Below are 23,312 nucleotides of genomic sequence, written 5' to 3' on the forward strand. Positions count from 1 at the left end.
TTTATGTGGGGTTATGTGAAAGATTCAGTGTTTAAACCCCCTCTACCAAGAAACGTGCCAGAACTGCGAGCTCACATCAACGATGCTTTCGAACTCATTGATGGGGACATGCTGCGCCGAGTGTGGGAGGAACTTGATTATCGGCTTGATGTCTGCCGAATCACTAAAGGGGCACATATCGAACATTTGTGAATGCCTAAAAAAAGTTTTTGAGTTTTTGTACGTGTGTGCAAAGCATTGTGAAAATATCTCAAATAATAAAGTTATTGTAGAGCTGTGAAATCGCTTCAATCATTTGTAATAACCCTGTATATGAGAGTATAAAGTCTACACAAATTCAGTCTTGATGTAACAGGATTAAGGATTTTATTTAGAAAACTGTCTGTAAACATAAAAAGTTGCTGACTGAAACAGATGTAAAAAAATAATATTTTGGTTTTTAGAACCAGCCATTCAAACTAGAACTGTAGTTTAAATTACAGCAATGTCAATGAATTTCACACTCACAGTTTTTCCCACTCGTAACATTATACAAATGAGTTTTAAAATTTATATACATTGTATTGCACATGATACAATCATGAAAAGAGTTTTACAGATCAGTATACATGTATCTGCTCCACCATTCCACTCGAACATCCACGCAGTTTCTCAATAAATTAATACCCAATGATACTTCTGTATAACAGAAGATTATGTTCTCAGTTACTTTTCAGTTTCTTAGATTTGAACACTATGGAGATCAGAAACCTAGTAATACTGTAGAGAGCTATACAAAAGATCACTACTACAGCCAGCACGAAGATAATGACATCTAGCAGCAGGTATTGGTACCAGGTCAGGTCTTTTGCGGCACTGCGCAGATGTGGTGCTCCGTTGTGGCGAAGTACGTATTCGATCCACCAGATGGCTTTAGGCAGGCTCTCTTCCTTATGCTCACGATAGACAGCTGAGAACTGCTTCATTTTCTCGCTGAACCTGTAGAAGGAAGGACGATAGATGACAACGCTTTTTTTCAAAGCTTAAAAAGTGGTAATAGTTCGTCAGGAGTAAATACAAGAGTCAACACAACTATGTAGTGGTAATACTGAGTTTGAATGTTGCTGTACAAGCGGATAATACAAAACATAAGATGGGTAGGATTTATGAATAAAACCAGGAAACCCTGTTATGGTAGAGAAATCACCATACCATGACGTAACAGGGTAACAGATTACGGAAATCCTATGAAGATATATTAGTTTTTATAATGACCTATCAACAACGAATGGTGGAACTGGTTTTATAGAAACCGAAGAGAGAATGTTCTAAAGTAAGCATAAACAAAAATGTATGTCCATTTTATTTAACTCACAATGATCCAAGGGACTTGGGGGGGGGGGCGTTCCAGATTCCGTGATATCAATTTTGAGGTAACATGAAGTGATTTTTCACTTCCACGTAATTCTTTCATTATCAAACCTACTGAACAACATAAATTCCAGTGAAACTGAGGTGACATCATAAAGCATAAGCTACGTGGGATGGTTCTTATACATGGTACACTAAACATACAGGGTGTCCGAAAAGACTTTCCCTGATCACATAAATTGATAACTCAGGTTAGAAGTAAGATACAAATATGAAACTTGTGTCGAATTGTTTACAACTATCAAAGTTTTTTTGTGTTTTAGATTCGCAGTATGTAAGTAGTGGAAGAGGTGCAGTGCCGAAGAAGCCATGTCAACCAATCAGGAGAAGGCACAGTGTGTCCTGTGATACCATGAGACACGATCACCAACCACAGTGCAGAGACACTTCCAGACAACATTTGGAAGGAATCCACCTGATGTCAAGAGCATTAAAGCCTGGTATGAGAAGTTCAAGAACACAGGATCGGCTACTGACCTTCCGAGGTCTGGTCGACCAAGAACCTCAGCAGCCAGGGTGGAAGCTGTAAGGCAGTCTTTTCTGCGAAGTCCGAAGAAATCGGTGCGCAGGGCCTCACGTGAATTACAGATGCCAAAAAGCTGTCTCCATGACATTTTACACAAAAGTTTATTGTTTCGTGCATACAAAGTGTAAATAGTTCAGGCCTTGTTGCCCAATGACAGTACACGTCGATATGACCTTGCAATCGAAATGCTATCACGTATTGAGGACGATGATGGTTATCTCAGACGAATTGCCTTTTCCAACGAAGCGACCCTTTTTGTCAGTGGAGTACTGAATCGCCATAATGCGCGCATTTGGGGTTCACAACCCCCTGGCGACGTCATGGAGTGCACCAGAGGCAGTCTAAAGTTGAATGTTTGATGCGCGCTATTGCACGATCGAATTATCGGCCCATTCTACTTCGCTGAGGCTACCATCACATCTTCAGTGTATCTGGACATGTTGCAACTGTATGCTGTTCCTCAGCTGCTTCAGTATCACCCTGATGTCTTGTTTCAGCAAGACGGTGCACTGCCTTATTGGGGTTTGGACGTCCGTGCCTATCTCGATGTGACCTTTCCTGGGCGATGGATTGGTTGTGATGGGCCAACGGTTTGGCTCCACGCTCTCCTGACATAACCCCATTAGACTTCTTTTTATGGGGTTATGTCAAGGACGAGGTCTACCGAACACGTGTACCAGATCTTGAAACCCTGTGGCAACGGATAACCACAGTCGTTGAATCGATGCTGCAGTGATGTTGGCTAATGTGTGGACGGAAATTGAATATCGCCTAGATGTGCTACGTGCTACCAAGGGTGCTCAAGTGAAAGTTTACTAATGTGTGAAAAAAACTTTGATAGTTTGTTAACAATTAGACACCAGTTTCATATTTGTATCTCACTTGTAGCATGAGTTATCAATATATGTAATCAGGGAAAGACTTTTCGGACACCCTGTATTTTGTGTCTACGCTAGTGTGTTGCTAGAGATCACACAAAGAGAACAATCCTGGCGTTATTGGAGTTTACCTGTGACGCTTGGTATCGATGAAGCAAAAATAACTTCACGAGTCACATGGCAACCCGCGACTAGCAATCCTGCCAATTTTTAGTCTCGAAATGGTAGCTACCTGTCTAGGATTGTGCTGGGTCAAAATGCACGGGTTACGTTCACCCTTACTGGTGCTGAGCGTACTGCGTGATAAACAATGATAACACCTGGTGGTCACGATAATATACGTGTATGATGTGGTAAAACCAAAATCAAATTGTGTTCTAGATGATACGAGAGCGTCTACGGAATAGCAGGAGGCGAGCATGCGCGACTGCAGCGATATACCATATCGCCCTCGCTGCGTCCAGAGAAGCCGCCTGAGCGACGCGCAGCAGCCGGGCCGCTATTGCGAAGAATCGACAGCATCGATTATTATTACATTAATTGTTAAAAGTTGGCATGGCGTTCCGTGTTTGTTCGTTTTAAATGGTTCCTATTGTACAACGAAAAGGGTTAGTTAGTTCCCGGATAGACCTCTCACCGACCAAGTGGTGGTAGTGGTGTATATCAGGTCTGATCTTGTAGCGTTTCACTGCGTGGTGTAGTGAGGCTACTCAGTTGACACCTAAATCTTGGAAGAGTGCACGGAATTTTGTTGATTATAGTTGTGGGAACAGTTTCGTTCGTAAAATTTGCTGGGGTGAGTCTCGCGTGAGCCTGATTTAATTGAAAGATTGATTTGTTAGGTGCTGAGTTTTGTGGAATCGGTGTGACCGATATCCCGTCTGCATTGTATGTTGAGTGGTCGCGACGCGCCCAGTGGTAATTAAGTTGTTTGTCGTTTTTATTGAGGTAGTTTGGGTATTGTGCGTGTGTGTATCGAGAAGGGAAAGCCTCGAACATGTGTTGGTATTTGTATTTTCAAGACCACTAGCTTACAGCAGACAGCGAATTGGCTCATAAAACGATGAACTGTTTCACTATACGGTGATGGTGTTCACGTATCACTGAGTAGATAAGCGATAGTAAATTGAAGGAACCATTTAACGAGCTACACGTAGCTAAACCAAAACTTGATTCATCAAGGTGACGAGTGGCCAATTTAAATGTTAGGGAACTTAGCAGGTCGCGCTTGGTCAACGCCTGAAGAGGTCAAGATTTGCTTTTAAATTGTAACTTAGGGTTAGTTGAAAAGTGGTGGTGACATTTAGGACTTTTGTTTGATTTTTTTATTACTTGTTTCCGTATTGTGGGGAATGATAATATATTTGCTGGCAGTCGTTCACTGGTGATAACCAACGTGTATTGAGATACCTAGAAGGAAAATAAATCCAATTTTATTGGGGTTAAAGGAAACCTTCCAGTCTATTTAATTGGTATCTAGTGTGAATATAACTATATAATTTCCGGAAGTATAAACGAGTGTAATTCAGAGATGTTGATACAGTGGAGTCGATATCACATAAATGTGGTGTTTTTAAATGTGCTTGCTAAAAGGTTCTTGAAAGAATGAAATTGCAAATAATCTAGTGAAAGTAGATCTTCTTAATATTAAAGAAAAGATTTCAATTAAGAGAAAAAGCTTCCTAAATGATGAATAAGTTTAATTGAAGTAATTGAATTATTTACGGAAAGGCCAAAGATTTTGCTACTAACAAAGATTCGTTATTCTGTGACGCATGCGAAGTCTCATCACTTACATATTATCGCTGCGTCGAATTGGAAAAAAAATTTAAGGGAGAATTAAAAATGTTTTAATTCCTAACAGTAGTGATGCAAGTGTCCATAAACAGAATAATCATTTCAAGACTGTAGACAGATTGGTATTTTAGTAGAAGTAATGAAATAGTTCCAAGTTTATGTCAGAGAGTTCGTACTGCGTTGTGAAAAGCTCGTTACGAAAGATAACAATTGCTAGTTGGATGTCGCATTTATCATCACACAAGATAATCAGGTACTGAAAGTAATTTGTTGCTCTGACGAGATCAGTATCGTAGACAACGAGAGTGGTTCATTAAATAGGCCCATTTATTCACTACTGCTTAACTTCAGTAATCATTGGTATGTGAATATTGTTAAGTGATTATTCGTAGTTCTATCGTGGCTTGGTACGATTTCGGCGTCGTGTCTAGACAGCGTGTTGTTCCCATTATTTGGCAGACAGGCTGTTTGCACGGTCAGCGGTTGAGGTGGCTGCAGTATTAATTGTACTAAGGCTGATTTCGTGTCCGATTAGTTCATTGCCTGTGTGATTGCGACGCGGGCTAGAGTCTTGTCGTCATCAGAGGCTCCTCTCCTACTGGAATCTATTGCAATTAGATAGCGTTCTGTAGTCTTAACATCTATTTAAAAATAAGAAACTGTACCTAATTAAAGGTGTGGTGGTCGACTGGTGGCCTAAGGATACTCTGCAGTAACGGCACAGAGACGTTGGTACACTACGATCCCTTGTCGTTGTCAGTCGATCTTGGGTACTGCCAGCCACGGACCAGTACAGGATAACAAAATAAAACAATTTTGTTTTTGAGTTTTAACCAGAAATGTTGAACATACTGTGGGATACAAATTTCATCAGGTCATACCACCAGCTAGAGCATCTCCCACAACAAAAACCAAACCTTTTCAGTGAGTTCTGAAGTTGTAGGCAGAATGTCCTTCGGAGTCATTTCATATCCACACTAAAGCAATAGATTTTTGATGACGATCAAATAAAATATGTTAATTCTGATTGTCCTCATTGCAATTAGACTCTAGCAGGCTTCCAGACTCTCCTTGACCCTTATTTTCGTTTCCATTCCCATGTATTAAGATTACTGCAGGTTTCACTGCGGTCAATGATATCAGTTCTGCCTTCACGTAGAAAAACGTACATTGATATTAACCGTGTGTCACAATTGCGAATCGTGTTATACAGAGTAGCATCGTCAAAACACAAACCACTCCTGCAGCTGCTATGCAATTCACTGGAGCATTTTTATGCAAAAAACAGGAGATCATTGAACTTAATAACCTGCTGCAAATAACGCTGATTTACTGACATGCTGTTGTATTTTACCTTTTGTCTTCAATGAGCTTGCGAATGGCATCCGGAACCGAGTCTCTCGTGACGTCCCAGAATTTGAGCTCAATGCCGATACCGGCGTCGACCATTTTCGCCACGTTATGGTGCTGGTCGCCGAAGAAAGGAATCCCCAGTAGAGGAACTCCGTAATAGGCGGCCTCATTAAAGCTCTGCAGACCACCCTGAGTGATGAACACGCGCACATTGGGATGTGCTGTAAGCCAGAAAACAGAGGTCACTGAAATTGCACAATACATCAACAATCGATGGTGCAAGAGAAGATTAACAGTAAACAACCATTTGTGTACTGCAGTTTTTTTCTAAATTTACTGTTATATCATCAAGAGAAATGTTCGTAGAAGTAAGGATGTATGTCTTGGATAGTCCTGGGACGAGTTCCCTCGTCATTTGAACGTTAGCTTCTCTTGTAGTATTTACTACTGGAGCCTGCTGACATTTTCAATTTTTCCAGCTTCAAGAGGGTCCTAAAGTGACGAAAACAACTCAAGGACTGATGGGTCAAGAGTTTTGTAAGCGACACCCGACATAGTACATTACAGTTTAACAGAAGTGTACCAGCAAACTGGATGTGGCAACTGTATCCAAGTACACTTTTCTCTCTGTATAAACGATTTCACTACTCGCGAATTCGATTATTGATGTTGTTTCGTACATCAGTCTTGAGGTTGGTTAGACTGAATTCACATTCCTGGCGCATGTACAGTATCCTCTTCATTTCATCATGCCACGTTCTGTTAGGCCTGTCCCTGCGACTGTTTCCTACCGCTATCCCTTCAGTTTCCAGCAATGACTCGTGCCACAATTGGTGTCGAACCACTGTGTCTCTTCGTATGACTTTGTTTTTTGTTAACATTTTTTTCTCGTTAGCTCGTTGCAGCACGTCTGTCTTCCTTTCACGCCCCTCGTTCCGATCTTTAACATTCTGCTTTAATACCACATGTCAAAAGGTTTCTAATCATTTTGTTTCCGTTTGCCTCATTGCCCACGTTTTACACTTGTGTAGAGGAGTGTTTAGCTCCTCGTGTATTTTTTTCTGATCTTAGCTTTGAATTTTCGGATGTCAGCAGCTGTTAAGTATTACAGGCAATATTTTTGCCTTGTGAAATGTCTAGCATCTTCCTTCTTTGTCTTCTCTACACCTCCCCTCTACCCTTCCCATTCCCAATGTCATGTACTGGCTACTACAGGCCGATTTTCACTGAGAGAGTATGTAACCCATCAATCTCCGTAACTGATATCAAGTTGCCTATAAACGGAAAATATTTTACTCCATTCCAAGTAATCCAAACACTTCTTTAAATCCGCAAATGAAAGATATGTTTCCTTCGTTTCCATTGCTAACCGCAGCGCTAAAATTGTTTCCCGAGTAGACCTGCCTTCAGTAAAACCGAATTGATCCTTGTGACTAAACATTGTTTAGAACACATTGATACCATCTTAAATTTTTGTCTATATTTCATAACTAAGTGCACTAGTTTTCTTAATTGCAACCGAGCGGGGTGACGCAGTGGTTAACACACTAGATTCGCATTTGGGAGGACGACGGTCATCCTGATTTAGGTTTTCCTTGATTTCCCCAAATCGTTTCAGGCAAATGCCGGGATGGTTCCTCCGAAAGGGTGCGGCCGATTTGCTGCCCCATCCCTCCCTAATCCGAACTTGTGCTCCGTCTCTAATGACTTCGTGTCGGCGGGACGTTAAACACTAATCTTGTTTTCCTCCTCTTAATTGTGAATTGAGCGTGCTTCGCACAACGCTTAGTGCTATTCGTGCTTCCGCATCATTAATCACACTCGTACAGCGTCTTCTATGAACGCCTTAGTTTTGACAACACGACTATATTACATAGGAAAGTTTATTGTCTGGTTGACGCCAGAGAAAAGGACATGAAACGGAGGCATATGCAAGAGAGCAAAGACGTCGCTGTTAAGAAGGGATTCTGTTGTTGGCGATGAAGAAAGCCGGACGTCCCAAAATCGGTCGAAGATAAGTTACAACGTGTACACCGAAAATGGTGCTCCATCTTTAATGACCTCTTCGTTGATGAAGCGTTAAGTCCTAGTCTTCTTTCCCTATTTGCGCCTTCGGGCAATATTGCTCTAAATGTTTAATGTTTATATTGTGTTGTACTGAATAAGTTTATGCAAGGCGAAATTTACTACCGCCAATACAATAACCCTGGTAGTTTCTAGATGGAGGTTGAAATTAAAAATTTTTTTAAGTTACAAAACTCATATGGATTGTTCATACTATAGAAAAGAACAAACAGCACTTACATTTTTATTGCTCATTTAAAGGTGAAACACTCACGGAAATGATTCAGCGTCTTCATAATCTTGTGTCACGGAGTCGGGATACAGAATGCTCGAAGGAGGGATCTGGTGCTGAATACCGTGTACATCGAGTGCAGTAATAGTCATGAACCTGATTGTACAACTAGTTGGTGGCAGCAGTGTTGCTCTTTTGGAAGCTCACATGACGTTTCTCTTAGTCGAGGAAATCTATTTGAGACTGATAATACTGAACACGTTTCATTGTAACTATTTTATCATTCAGTCTGCAATAACTCAGCTCTTGTAAGTGATCTGGGACTGACAGTAGGAACAATTTTTCAGAATGAAAGTGTTCTCTGGCTTTTCTCGACGGTTAGCTAGATAAAAGCTGTAAGTCATTTCCACATCAATTTAATCTTAGTGGTTTTTTTCTGGTTGCGAGACCGGTTGCTCTGTGATGGTTCTGTTGCTGGTGTTTCTCCAGTCACTGACTCAGTAAGATGCTGAATATTGGAAGCAGTAGTACCACCATCTTTTGCACTTTACGAAAGTGAAGCTGTGCAAAGAAAGATACGGCGTTTTTCGTGAAACCGCTGTGCACTTCACTAGGTCCTCAATCATTTTGTTTCCCAGAAGTAGTAGTCTTTTACGTTTCTTTTCTTCCTGTGCAATTACAAATCTTTAAATAACTAAAGCACTTTTTAATTTCAAGTATCTAGCCTCGGAAAACGAATTTGGTGATTTAAACTCGACACTTGGGTGCCGTATTGTTTCTCCTATAGAGAGCCGCGTTTGGTCTACCGAATAACCCAAAATAATCAACTTATTGTTACGCAAACCAACAGAGGGAGAATGGTAAACAATGGAGGAACACTTCAAAGGCATGCAACAGCCCAACTTTTATGGATCCTATCGCTGGAAAACACGTATCATCCACCTAACTCGTAGCAAATCATATTTTTTTTTAATTACAGGAGATATTCTGCAACTGTATTGCTTTGTATCTATGATGCAGATTACAAGTTTATCATCATTAATGTCGGAGCCTTTGTTACCTGCAGTGATTCGACAATTTTCAGAGACTTCTCATCTGCCAGAAATATACACGAGAAGAAGTAGGTTTGGCTGTGCTCAGCTATTCATCGAATGTATCTTCCAGATTTTATCTAAGAAATGGAACATTTTGTATAGTCTACTAGATCTAAAAGTGATTTTGCAATCGATGTTGTTTAGTACCCAATCATTTGTACCAGAGGTGGCATTAGACAAGGTGACGCTTTTTCAAAGATCATACGAAACAGCAGAACATAACACCAGAAAGTAACACATACAGCATCTTATTGAGATATTCTTCGCTCGGTATTTTATTCGACATGGCAAAATAAATAAAAGTAACTGGGTTAAATCTATAGATATATGTTAATGTGCACCTGAAAGTACACAACTAGTTTGTACTTAGAAATTACATACTTTTACTCCAAATTCGGTCAGTCACGTTCAAGTATTGTGGTATGAATGGGACAGCACTCAAACCTAACTGGAAGAGTGCAGAAAGTGGAAATAAGCAGTTCACATAATATGCAAAAAACTGATGATTTCTCAAACTGGGGAACAGTCAAGAATGGGGTTCCGCAAGGTTCGGTCTTAGGTCCTCTGCTTTTCTCAATATGTATTAATGACTTGCCATACTATATTCACGAAGATGCAAAGCTGGTACTTTTTACTGATGATACAAGTGTAGCTATTACAGCAAACAGACAAGAATTAACTGGTGAAATTGTAAACGTTGTTTTTCAGAAAATCATTAAGTGGTTCTCTGCAAATGGGCTCTCATTAAACTTTGACAAAACACAGTACATACAGTTCCACACAGTAAACGGAATGACACCATTAATAAATATAGACTTCGATCAGAAATCGGTAGCTAAGGTAGAATACTCAAAATTTCTAGGTGTATGCATTGATGAGGGGCTGAACTGGAAAAAACACACTGAAGATCTGCTGAAACGTTTGAGTTCAGCTACTTATGCTATTAGGGTCATTGCAAATTTTGGCGATATACATCTCAGTAAATTAGCTTACCACGCCTATTTTCATTCTCTGCTTTCGTATGGCATCATATTCTGGGGTAACTCATAATTGAGTAAATGAGTGTTCATTGCACAAAAGCGTGTAATGAGAATAATTGCTGGAGCTCATCCAAGATCATCCTGCAGACACTTATTTAAAGAGCTAGAAATCTTCACTGTAGCCTCACAATATATATATTCACTTATGAAATTTGTTATTAACAATCCGAACGAATTCAAAAGTAACAGCAGTGTACATGGCTACAACACTAGGAGAAAGGATGATCTTCACTACTCAAGGTTAAATCTAACTTTGGCTCAGAAGGGGGTAAATTATGCTGCCACAAAAATCTTTGGTCACTTACTTAATAGCATCAAAAGTCTCACAGATAGCCATATAGCATTTAAAAGGAAATTAAAAGAACTTCTTAATGGCAACTCCTTCTACTCATTAGATGATTTTTGGATATAGTAAGTGGGTAATTTCCCCAACTCCCACAAAAAAATCAAAAATATTAAGTGTCATGTAATATTTTGCGTAATGTAATATCTTGTATAGACACCTTTTATTAACCTGACACGTTCCAAATAATTACAAAGTGTCGTAGTCATGATCTATGGAACAAATACTAATCTAATCTAACCTAATCTAATCTAATCACTACTTTTGCCTACAGAACTGTTTGTTCATAGAGAAGCTACACATCTAAATATATACCCCAGTGAACTTATATTCATAATTTTTCGTCCTATTATTTTTTTATTCATAGTGTTTCGCAATAAATGTCAATCAATTCAAATATTACAAGAAAATATATGTTTCACTTTACACAATTCTGTAGAGTAAATGGCATAACACCATTGATGAATATAGACTATCAACAGAAGTCTGTTGCTATTGTAGAATACACTGTAAACGGAAGTCTGCTGCTAAGGCAGAATACTCTAGGTGTGTGCATTGATGAGAAATGGAATTGGTTGAAACACAACGATGATCTGCTGAAACGGTTAGGCTCAGCTACTTATACTATCAGGGTTATTGCAAATTTTGGTATTAACATTACAGTACATTAGCCTACTGTGCCTATTTTCAATCACTGCTTTCATATGGCATCATATTTTGGGGCAATTCGTCATTAAGAGAGAAAGTATTCATTGCACAAAAGCGTGTAATCAGAATAACAGCCGGAGCCCACCTTGCAGACATTTATTTAAGGAACTCGGGATATTCACAGTACTTTCGCTATACATATATTCACTTATGAAATTTGTCATTAATAACCCATAACAATCCACAAATAACAGCGAAGCGCATAGCTTTAACACTAGAAGAAAGGATGATATTCACTATTCTGGATTAAATTTCACTTTGGCGCAGAAAGGGGTGAATTACGCTGCCGCAAAAATCTTTGGTCATTTGCCAAACAGTATTACAAGTCTGACAGATAATCAACCAACATTTAAAAGCAAATTAAAAGAATTTCTGAATGATGACTCCTTCTACTCAATAGATGAATTCTTAGATGTGAAGTAGTAACTGTAAGAAAAAGTTAATTATTTTGTGTAAAGAAAACTTATGTTAAGCTGACACATTCCACATCATTACGAAAAGTCGTATTCATGATCTATGGAACAAGGATTAATGTATGTATGTATGTACGTATGTGTATATCTGTATGTATCTTTGCTGTAACAGAGACTGTTTTCGACTATCGATACTGAAGAATCGAGTCATATGGTGGTGGCGAATAAGAGACGGTGATTGTGGTTATCGTCGGCTGGTGGGTTGAATTTTCGTACGTAAAGACACGGATGAAACATTTAAATTAATATGTGCGCCTTATCAATGTGAACTGGAGAAAGACAGTGATTAATACTGGACCAAATGCGAGCAGTCACTGCCATTTTATTCATGGATGAACGAAAACAGTTTTCGGGTGTGCAGTAGACGCAGATCGGTTGGTTACTGGGAACACTATGCGTGTGAACTTTCACATTTGAACCTTTAGATCATTGTGCTTTTATGTGAACAATCATTGAACCGTGTGGTATCACTGAACTGAAACTGTTTCGCAGGTGCCAAGGAGTAAGCAACTGTATGGACAAACATACTCTGTCAATACGCCAATGCCGCGTATTTCAAATAGTGTCAATTCCTAAATTACAGTCTCATGACATCAGACTCACGACTGTAGTGGCAGTGTGGGAGATGCAACAGATGTATAACGGATCTCGAGATCGCCAAATACCAGCATGAGTGTAATCGTTGTAGCAGCAAAAGCAGGGATTTTTGAAACTGGAAAAAAAGACTTTAACGAATAATATTGTCCCAGTTGTATTGCAATTTTTAGATTTACAACATTGTGGCTGCAACAGTACCGCCATATAAATGTAGTGTTGATACGCATCCTGCCCTACAATCCTTTTGTTCACTTTTCAAATAGTAATCATACTTGACAACTTCAAATGGTGCAAGATGTTCGAAAGTCTGAGTAAAGTAGGGGTAAGCTACATGGAAAGATGGGTAATATACAGTATGTACTAGGGTCAAGGAGGAACAATAAGGTTGGAAGACCAGGAACAAAGTACTCACATTAAAAAGGGTGTAAGACAGGGATGTAGTCTTTTGCCCCTGCTGTTGAGTCTATGCGGCGAGGAAGCAATAAAAGAAAGGTTCAACACTGGAATTGAAATTGAAGCTGAAACGATGACAAGTATAAGCTTTGCTGATGACATCGCTATTCTCATTGAAAGTGAAGGAGAATTACAGGATCTGCTGAACGGAATGAACAGTCTAGTGAGTACAGAATATGGATTCAGAGTAAACCGAAGAAAGGCGGAAGTAATAAGAAGTAAATGAAATGAGAACAGCGAGGAACTTGACATCATAACTGGTGATTTCTGCTACCTACGCAGCAAAATAGGCCACGACGGACGGAGCAAGGACATAAAAAGTAGAGTAACAGTGACAATGTTGACTGGAATACTCTCTTTCAAATTCTAAAGGTGGCTGGGGTAAAATACAGGGAGCGAAAGGCTATTTACAATTTGTACAGAAACCAGATGGCAGTTATAAGAGTCGAGGGACATGAAAGGGAAGCAGTGGTTGGGAAGGGAGTGAGACAGGGTTGTAGCCTCTCCCCAATGTTATTCAATCTGTATATTGAGCAAGCAGAAAAGGAAACAAAAGAAAAATTCGGAGTAGGTATTAAAATCCATGGAGAAGAAATAAAAACTTTGAGGTTCGCCAATGACATTGTAATTCTGTCAGAGACAGCAAAGGACTTGGAAGAGCAGTTGAACGGAATGGACAGTGTCTTGAAAGGAGGATATAAGATGAACATCAACAAAAGCAAAACGAGGGCAATGGACTGTAGTGGAATTAAGTCGGGTGATGCAGAGGGAATTAGATTAGGAAATGAGACACGTAAGTAGTAAATGAGTTTTGCTATTTGGGGAGCAAAATAACTGATGATGGTCGGAGTAGAGAGGATATAAAATGTATACTGTCAATGGCAAGGAAAGCGTTTCTGAAGAAGAGAAATTTGTTAACATTGAGTATAGATTTAAGTGTCAGGAAGTCGTTTCTGAAAGTATTTGTATGGAGCGTGGTGCTACAGAAGAATGCTGAAGATTAGATGGGTAGATCACATAACTACTGTGGAGGTATTGAATAGAATTGGGGAGAAGAGGAGTTTGTGGCACAACTTGAGAAGAAGAAGGGACCGGTTGGTAGGACGCGTTCTGAGGCATCAAGGGATCACTAATTTAGCATTGGAGGGCAGCGTGGAGGGTAAAAATGGTAGAGGGAGTCCAAGAGATGAATACACTAAGCACATTCATAAGGATGTAGGTTGGAATAGGTACTGGGAGATGAAGAAGCTTGCACAGGATAGAGTAGCATGGAGAGCTGCATCAAACCAGTCTCAGGACTGAAGACCACAACATCAGCAACAACACTGGCAAAAAGGGCATTCCTTGCCAAGAAAAGTCTACTAGCGGCAAACACAGGTCTTAATCTCAGGAAAAAAATCTGACACTGTACGTTTGGAGCACACCATTGTATGGTAGTGAAACACGGACTGTGGCAAAACCGGAAAAGAAGAGAAGCAAAGTACTTGTTATGTGGTGCTACGAAAGAATGTTGAAAATGAAGTGGACTGTTAAGGTAAGGAATGAGAAGCTTCTCAGGCGAATAGGCGAGGAAAAGAATGTATGGAAAACACTGACAACAATAAGGTTGGTTAGTTTGTGGGATTAAGAACATCTGTTAAGACATCAGGGTATAGCGTCCATCTCAGTAGAGGGAGCTGTGGAGGGTAAAAACTACAGAGGAAGATAAGAGATTGGACTACATCTAGCAACTGACAAGAGGACGTAGGCTGCAAGAGCTACTCTGAGATGATGTTGGCACAGGAGAGGAAATCGTGGCAGGCTGCATCATACCAGTCAGACGGCGGATGACTCAAAAACAAAACAAAAAATCAGTATGCATTTACCGTGTTTCGAAGATCCTGACTTCTCACGTAAAATAAATAAATAAATTTCTGAAGTGAGCAAATTCGTGAATCGATGTTATACATCGTTGGCACGAACCTGTAGTAAAAGTGCTTTGTTCTGATTGGTTGAGAACTGCAGCCAGCACTATATTTGAATATGACAGCTGATTTGACAGATTTTGTTTTGGGCTGATTTCTTTATAACATGACATGATGCATGCGTTAGTGTATTTCGAGTACCTCAGTACAGTTTTCATGCTTATACTTATTATTCAACAACATTCGTACTATATACTTGTGGCAACTATATGCAGTACCAGAATATGACGTTTATGTAATTTTCTTGATTCTCGTTTTTGCATGTTTGAGTAAAGGTACAGCGCTATTACTCGTATATCAGTACAGCATTATTTATTTTGAGGTGCATAATAAATTTAGTTTCATTCTCTTAACGTCGGAATCCCGCACACGGAATTAAACACTGTTAACTAACATACTTACAGGATGACAATTATTGAATTATATGAAATAGAATAGCCATAACTTCTGAACGGTTTGTGTTACGGCGCTCAAACTGCACGGTTGGCTGCGAAGCATGATCGTAACCAGTATGTGCAAGTGCTTACGCCTTGGCGACGAAGCCCACTTTCATTTGGATGAGTTCATCAGTAAACAAACTTGGCGGATTTGAGGGACTGAGAATCCGCATTTCGCGATCGAGAAGTCTCTTCATCCTCAACGGGAGACCGTGTGGTGTCCAATGTCCAGTCACGGAACAATCTGTGCAATATTCCTCGATGGCACGGTGACTATCGAACGGTACGTGAAGGTTTTGGAAGATGATTTGATGCCCGTTATCCAAAGTGACCCTGATTTCGACAAGATGTGGTTCAGACAAGATGGAGCTCGACCCCATCGAAGCAGGAGAATCTTCGATGTCCTGGAGGAGCACTTCGGTGACCGCAATGTGGCTCTGGAGGACCCAGAGGCCACTGGCAGGGCTTCGATTAGTCGCCATATTCTCCATATCTAAACACATGCGACTCCTTTTTGTGGGGCTACAATAAACACAAGATGTACACCAATAAACACGAAAGAAATTGCAGAGCTGAAAACAGCCATTCAGGAGGTCATCGACAGCATCGATGTTCCGACACTTCAACGGGTCACGCAGAATTTAGCTATTCGTCTGCGTCACATCATCGCCAATGATGGCAGGCATATAGAACATGTCATAACTTAAATCCGAATATATGTAGTGACGTTTACACGTTGAATAAAGTGCGTCCACGCCGTAGTTTGTAACTAATTTAGTTTTTTTTCATATAGTTCAATAATTGTACCCCGTAAGTTCATTCAGTGTAGCATAACGAGATTACATCTACACCCGATTACACGGTCATCTTCAAATTTAGGTCGATCATGCTGTTGTGTTACACCAAATATGGTCTTTGTATCGGTAGATTTGTACCGATGCAGTTCTCGGATGCTGCCATCTCGAAAATACTTCCGATTTATTTCATGTGACATCCCTTGTGTGACTGGCAGCAGCTGTGAATAATCTTCCATTGTTTATTATTGTTTGTTTAGCCGCGCGTTGCTGTCTGATGCTTGTTTGGAGCGCTCGTAAAAATGGCCGCGGATGAGTCTCCCGTCGCATCGCATCAGTGAGCTGTGACTCGTATTGCACGGAGTAGTCAACAGCCGCACATGACAGGTGGTGATTACCGGAGCACGACTTGACGAGTCGGTGTGAACGCAGTCTAATAGGCCACCAGTGTTCGTGAGGAGCAACACAGTGCGGGCTCCCCAGAGGCACCATAACACCCAGGCAAACCAAATGCTAAGCACAGGATACCCCAGGTTCTCAATCATTTCCCGCAGAACCCCTACTGAACGTATTAGGGCCCTCATGGTGAGATTTCTCTCCGCACATGTAACGAGCTACTCCGGAGAACCCTATTATGTTAACAGTCCTGTAAATTTCTTCAGCTAATGTACGGCAGAGAGCACTTGAATGGAATGGATAGTGTCTTGAAAGGAGGATATATGATGAACGTCAACAAAAGCAAAACGAGGGTAATCGAATGTAGTCGAATTAAGTCGGGTGATGCTGAGGGAATTAGATTAGGAAATGAGACACTTAAAGTAGTGAAGGAGTTTTGCTATTTGGGGAGCAAAATGACTGATGATGGTCGAAGTAGAGAGGATATAAGATGTAGACGCAATGACAAGGAAAGTGTTTCCGAAGAAGAGAAATTTGTTGACATCGAGTATAGATTTAAGTGTCAGGAAGTCGTTTCTGGAATTATTTGTATGGAGTGTAGCCATGTATGGAAGTGAAACATGGACGATAAATAGTTTAGACAAGAAGAGAATAGAAGCTTTCGAAATGTGGTGCTACAGAAGAATGCTGAAGATTAGATGGGTAGATCACATAACTAATGAGGAGGTATTGAATAGGATTGGGGAGAAGAGGATCGGTTGGTAGGACATGTTCTGAGGCATCAAGGGATCACCAATATAGTATTGGAGAGCAGCGTGGAGGGTAAAAATCGTAGAGGGAGCCCAAGAGATGAATACACCAAGCAGATTCAGAAGGATTTAGGTTGCAATAGGTACTGGGAGATGAACAAGCTTGCACAGGATATAGTAGCATGAAGAGCTGCATCAACCCAGTCTTAGGACTGAAGACCACAACAACAATAATGTACGCCAATTATCTTCATACGAGGTGCATTCAAATTCTAAGGCCTCCGATCTTTTTTCTAATTAACTACTCACCCGAAATCGATGAAACTGGCGTTACTTCTCGACGTAATCGCCTTGCAGACGTACATATTTTTCACAACGCTGACGCCATGATTCCATGGCAGCGGCGAAGGGTTCTTTAAGAGTCTGTTTTGACCACTGGAAAATCGCTGAGGCAATAGCAGCACGGCTGGTGAATGTGCGGCCATGGAGAGTGTCTTTCATTGTTGGAAAAAGCCAAAAGTCACTAGGAGCCAGGTCAGGTGAGTAGGGAGCATAAGGAATCACTTCAAAGTTGTTACCATGAAGAAACTGTTGCGTAACGTTAGCTCGATGTGCGGGTGCGTTGTCTTGGTGAAACAGCACACGCGCAGCCCTTCCCGGACGTTCTTGTTGCAGTGCAGGAAGGAATTTGTTCTTCAAAACATTTTCGTAGGATGAACCTGTTACCGTAGTGCCCTTTGGAACGCAATGGGTAAGGGTTACGCCCTCGTTGTCCCAGAACATGGACACCATCATTTTTACAGCACTGGCGGTTACCCAAAATTTTTTTGGTGGCGGTGAATCTGTGTGCTTCCATTGAGCTGACTGGCGCTTTGTTTCTGGATTGAAAAATGGCATCCACGTCTCATCCATTGTCACAACCGACGAAAAGAAAGTCCCATTCATGCTGTCGTTGCACGTCAACATAGCTTGGCAACATGCCACACGGGCAGCCATGTGGTCGTCCGTCAGCATTCGTGGCACCCAACTGGATGACACTTTTCGCATTTTCAGGTCGTCATGAAGGATTGTGTGCACAGAACCCAGAGAAATGCCAACTCTGGAGGCGATCTGTTCAACAGTCATTTGGCGATCCCCCAAACAACTCTCTCCACTTTCTCGATCGTGTCGTCAGACCGGCTTGTGCGAGCCCGAGGTTGTTTCGGTTTGTTGTCACACAATGTTCTGCCTTCATTAAACTGTCGCACCCACGAACGCACTTTCGACACATCCATAACTCCATCACCACATGTCTCCTTCAACTGTTGATGAATTTCAATTGGTTTCACACCACGCAAATTCAGAAAACGAATGATTGCACGCTGTTCAAGTAAGGAAAACGTCGCCATTTTAAGTATTTAAAACAGTTCTCATTCTCGCCGCTGACGGTAAAATTCCATCTGCCATACGGTGCTGACATCTCTGGGACGTATTGACAATGAATGCGGCCTCATTTTAAAACAATGCGCACGTTTTTATTTCTTTCCAGTCCAGAGAAAAAAAAAATCGGAGGCCTTAGAACTTGAATGCACCTTGTACAGAGGACTGGGTAGCCCACAGCTAACTTTATCAGTGAGCTTTTGTATGGTCGTGAAGGGTTCTCAGATGCTATTGAATCCTAAAAGGTGCGTTTCCTGACACATCAAACGACTGCTCAAGTGTGCAACACATTGTCCCTACGTGTTAAGTTACATGACGCACATTCTCACTCTACTCACCAACGATTCCTTTTCAATAATTAAGTGTGATCATCAAGTCATTCTAATGCTCGAAATCTGCAGGAGGTTGGCTCTGCTACTTCGCTTAAGTTTTGCTGCGAATCCAGTGCCTACACGTTCAGTACAAGTTGACATGATAGCCATTGAGAAAACACATCTCCATGGCAGCTTCAGAGTTTCACCAGTAGAGAAATAATTTGCACTGTTTTCTTGAAAAGGCCATCTCGGATTTAGTTCGTTAAAGTCTTTATTAGAATTTGGCCAAATTAGAACCGCGCGACCGCTGCTGTCGCAGGTTCGACTCCTGCCTCGGGCATGGATGTGTGTTATGTCCATAGGTTAGTTAGGTTTAAGTAGTTCTAAGTTCTGGGAGACTGATGACCACAAAAGTTGAGTCCCATAGTGCTTAGAGCCATTTTAGAACTTGGCGAATATGTCTATGAAGTATGATGAGTGTGTGCGTCTATTGTGAACGAGCATTACTAGTGCTTGGCCAGTCCGCTATGTCCTATATGCTTTGATGCGTAGCCGGCCGGTTTGGCCGAGTGGTTCTAGGCACTACAGTCTGGAACCGCGCGACCGCTACGGTCACAGGTTCGAATCCTGCCTCGGGCATGGCTGTGTGTGACGTCCTTAGGTTAGTTAGGTTTAAGTAGTTCTAAGTTCTAGGGGACTGATGACCTCAGCCGTTAAGTCCCATAGTGCTCATAGCCTTGATGCGTGAACGAGTATGTAGCGAAAGAAAGCCAATGGACAACTCATAGCCTAGTCGTCTCGATTAACATCGAGGCTACGGCTGGCTTAACATTCTGGTTTGATAGACGGATTACAATGTGAAATGTCACGTATCTTCATGCCATGAGACAATGTGGTGAAATTTTGGATTTAACGGAGGTTATGATCCACGTTGGTAGACAGATATTGTAACAGTCAGTCACCTGCCGCAGACGATCAAACACTGCTGGTGAAAATTTGTTTCATGGTCAGCAAGCGAGTCGGTTATTTCGAGATAAACACGGCTACACTTCCAGGCAGCAGCAATACATTGCAAAGAATAGACTAGGTAGTTTCCACTGCCTAGACCTGGAAGTGGTCTGCATACGGATATGATACATCTATGATTCTTGCAAATTCAGTTAATTTTAAGTAAGTGAGGCACACAAATTAGACGTGGTATTTGTGATGTTGATGCGTGAGCTGTGCCATACCTAGTACAGACTGCTGAGGCAGCCACTTTGAGACTTTGACGTTGGGCGGCAGGTTTTCCATGTCCTTCTCCCATTTCCACAGCACCCGCTGCGGGATTTTCTTGAAACCCTCGAGAAACTCCAGCCTCTTATCTTCTGGCATCGTACTCGCCTGCAGAGTGGAACCCAGACTGAAGTACACGGCGCCGTGTTCTGCCCCATCCAGCCAGTCCTGTATGTCCTATTCGTAAAAGTAAACACTGAGTTGTAAACACCTGTAATAACCGAACTTTTAAGTATTATCAAAGCAATTGCAGAACAGACGTGCCATGAACTGCAACGATACATACATGCAAATACAATCGTGCAAATACATGGCTCAATCAGTGAAAAATCGTAAAGAATAACAAGTGAAAGAAAATTATTCATGTAATTAATAGTTCAGACTTCACTAAGAATCGATAATGTAGCATATGTGTTTTTAAGAACAGTTTCTGCTTTCATTGTGCACACAGCGAAGATCTGGGCTTGACATCAGGTCACGCTCAAGTTATTCGAGACGCAGACCGAACTCGGATTTGACGTGGTCCGAAACGACGTCCGCTGTTACCTTGTCGGGGGAACCATCCTAGAATTCACCTTAAACGATATAGGGGAACCACTGAAACTCCAAATATGGATAGGTGAATATGGCATTGAACCATGTTCCTTCTCAATGCGAGTCCAATGTCTTAACCACTGCACTCCCTCCCATCTCTCATGACTTCTTAGTCCCATCTCAGATCCGTCGTGAACAAAGGTTAGTCTCTTGTCAAATCTGACAACTGAATGTAGAAGTCGCTATGTGGACCCTTCTGGCAGGGCAGAATCCTTGTCAGGCAGTAACTGCATACTCAACAACATTCAATTTATCATCACACGCCATATGAAGGCCTTTAGAGGCGGAATATAGACACAGGAAATGTTCATCGTAGGGCAGTAAAAAGTTACGATTAGTAACACTCCAAACCCGTCGACATCTGGCTTGAACTACGCACAGGAATTCGACTAAGGATATGGGGCAGACAGTTGCCTCCGGAGTTTCAGTTTCCCAACAATCTATCTATAAGGAGCTCAGAGCAGCTGGTCAATGTCCCAGACATCTAGCAATGTGTGTTCTCCATGAAGAAGTAGACAGATAGCCTGATTTTTTATTAATCGGGCGATGAACTACGGTCTTTGCAGATGATTTCCGCTTCAGTTTTCAAAATTATTGTCAAAATAAGTTGCCGATATCATCGCAAGAAAATCATGGGAATCAACTGATTTGGTGGTGGTGAGATCCATCGGTTGGGGAGACAACACATCAGATGTCCTTACAAATCCTCATTGTGTTTGGAGGGCTTCAGAGGTACAGCTATGAGATATTGTAGAAAATCATGGAAATCAATTGGTTTGGTGGTGGTGAGATCCGTCAGGTGGGGAGGCAATACTTTAGGTGTGCTTACAGAGCCCCGTGGTGGTCGGAGGGTTTCCAAAGGTACAGACTTGAGGCAATGCAGCGACCTCTGAGAAGAGCAATGGGCTAAGACGCCCTGTTTCGAGACGGTAATGCCTGTCTGGATGGAGATGCCCCAGAGGACTAAATACTCGCAGGGCTCGTCAGCGAGGTTACCTAATCTGAATCCTACAAAATTTCTGTGCCTGTCGAATTTTAGCCCTTCACCGATCACTGAGGACTCGTCAAGACCTGCGCACAATCCTCGTTCAGAATTGGAATTAACTACCAACATAGCTCTTGAACCTCTTCGTAAACAGTATTCCACATTGCTATGAAACACGTGTTTGAGAGTGGCATACATATTCCTCATGAACTCTTTTCTTGTTGTGGAAGAGGATTTACTAGTTACTGAATGAGGCACCAAAGAGGCTAAGACACTGGACTGACAATCCAGAGGATGGAAATTCGGGAACGGATATAGTCGTCCAGACTGAAGTTTTCTGTGGTTTTCCTAAACCACTGTAGGCAAATGCCAGGATGATCACTTCGAAAAGTACACTGCTTCTCTAAATCGAGCTCGCGCTCCATCTCTGGTCGTTCCAACGTCGACTGTACAATAGAGGGACAAAAGTTATGGAATAATGATATGCGTATAAACAGATGGCGGTAGTATCGTGTAGACAAGGTATAAAATGGCAGTGTACTCACAGAGCCGTCATTTGTACACAGGTGATTAATGTGAAAAGGCTTTTGACGTGATTATGACCGACGGTGGGAATTAACTAACTTTGGTAGTTGTCGCTAGATGCATGGGACACTCCATTTCGGAAATCGTTAGGGAATTCAATGTTCAGAGATCTACTGAGTAAACAGTGTGCATCACCTCCCACCACTGACAACTCAGTGGCTGACGGCCTTCACTTAACGACCGAGAGCAGCAGCGCACATGTAAAGTTGTCGGTGCTAATAGACAAGCAACAAGGCGTGAAATAACTACAGGAATCAAAGTGGGACATACGACGAACGTATACGTTAGGACAGTGCGAAGAAATTTTGTGCTGATGTTCTGTGGTAGCAGAGGACTGACGTGAGGGCCTTTGTTAACAGCACGACATCGCCTGCAGGGCCTCTCCCTGTCTCGTGACCATATCGGTTGTACCCTAGACCACCAGAAAGACCTGGCTTGGTCAGATGAGCCCCAGTTTCAATTGGTAAGAGCTGATGAAAGGGTTAGAGTGTGGTCCAGGCTCCACGGCGCCATGGAACCAAGTTGTCAACAAGGCAATGCGCGAGTCGGTGGGGGTTCCATAATGATATGGACTGTGTATATGTGAGTGTGCTGGGTCCTCTGGTCCAACTGAACCGGTCATTGACTGGGAATGGTTACGTTCGACTAATTCTGAGACAATTTGTAGCCAATCATGACTTCACGTTCCCAAACAGTGATGGAATTTTTATGGGCAACAATGCGCCTTGTAACCAGTGAAGGGAACAATTCGAGCGCCTGGCGTGAATTCCATCGAACATTTCTGGGACATGCTCGAGAGGTCAGTTCGTGAACAAAACCGTGCACTGGCAAC

General features: G+C 41.7%; 1 protein-coding gene across 1 annotated transcript in view; it reads right to left on the minus strand.

Annotated features, from left to right (window-relative positions):
• Positions 1-206: 206 nt before the first annotated feature.
• Positions 207-23,312, minus strand: part of LOC126175959 (UDP-glucosyltransferase 2-like) — a 64,565-nt gene continuing 41,459 nt past the window's right edge. Inside the window, exons 5-7 of the mRNA XM_049923046.1 lie at positions 20,274-20,493; positions 5,966-6,185; positions 207-978 (exon numbers count right to left, since the gene is read on the minus strand). Of these exons, the coding sequence (XP_049779003.1) occupies positions 702-978; positions 5,966-6,185; positions 20,274-20,493 (717 nt within the window). The 3' untranslated portion in view covers positions 207-701. The remainder of the gene's footprint in view (positions 979-5,965; positions 6,186-20,273; positions 20,494-23,312) is intronic.

Source organism: Schistocerca cancellata, chromosome 3 (assembly GCF_023864275.1).
Source record: "Schistocerca cancellata isolate TAMUIC-IGC-003103 chromosome 3, iqSchCanc2.1, whole genome shotgun sequence".
Classification (NCBI taxonomy): domain Eukaryota; kingdom Metazoa; phylum Arthropoda; class Insecta; order Orthoptera; family Acrididae; genus Schistocerca; species Schistocerca cancellata.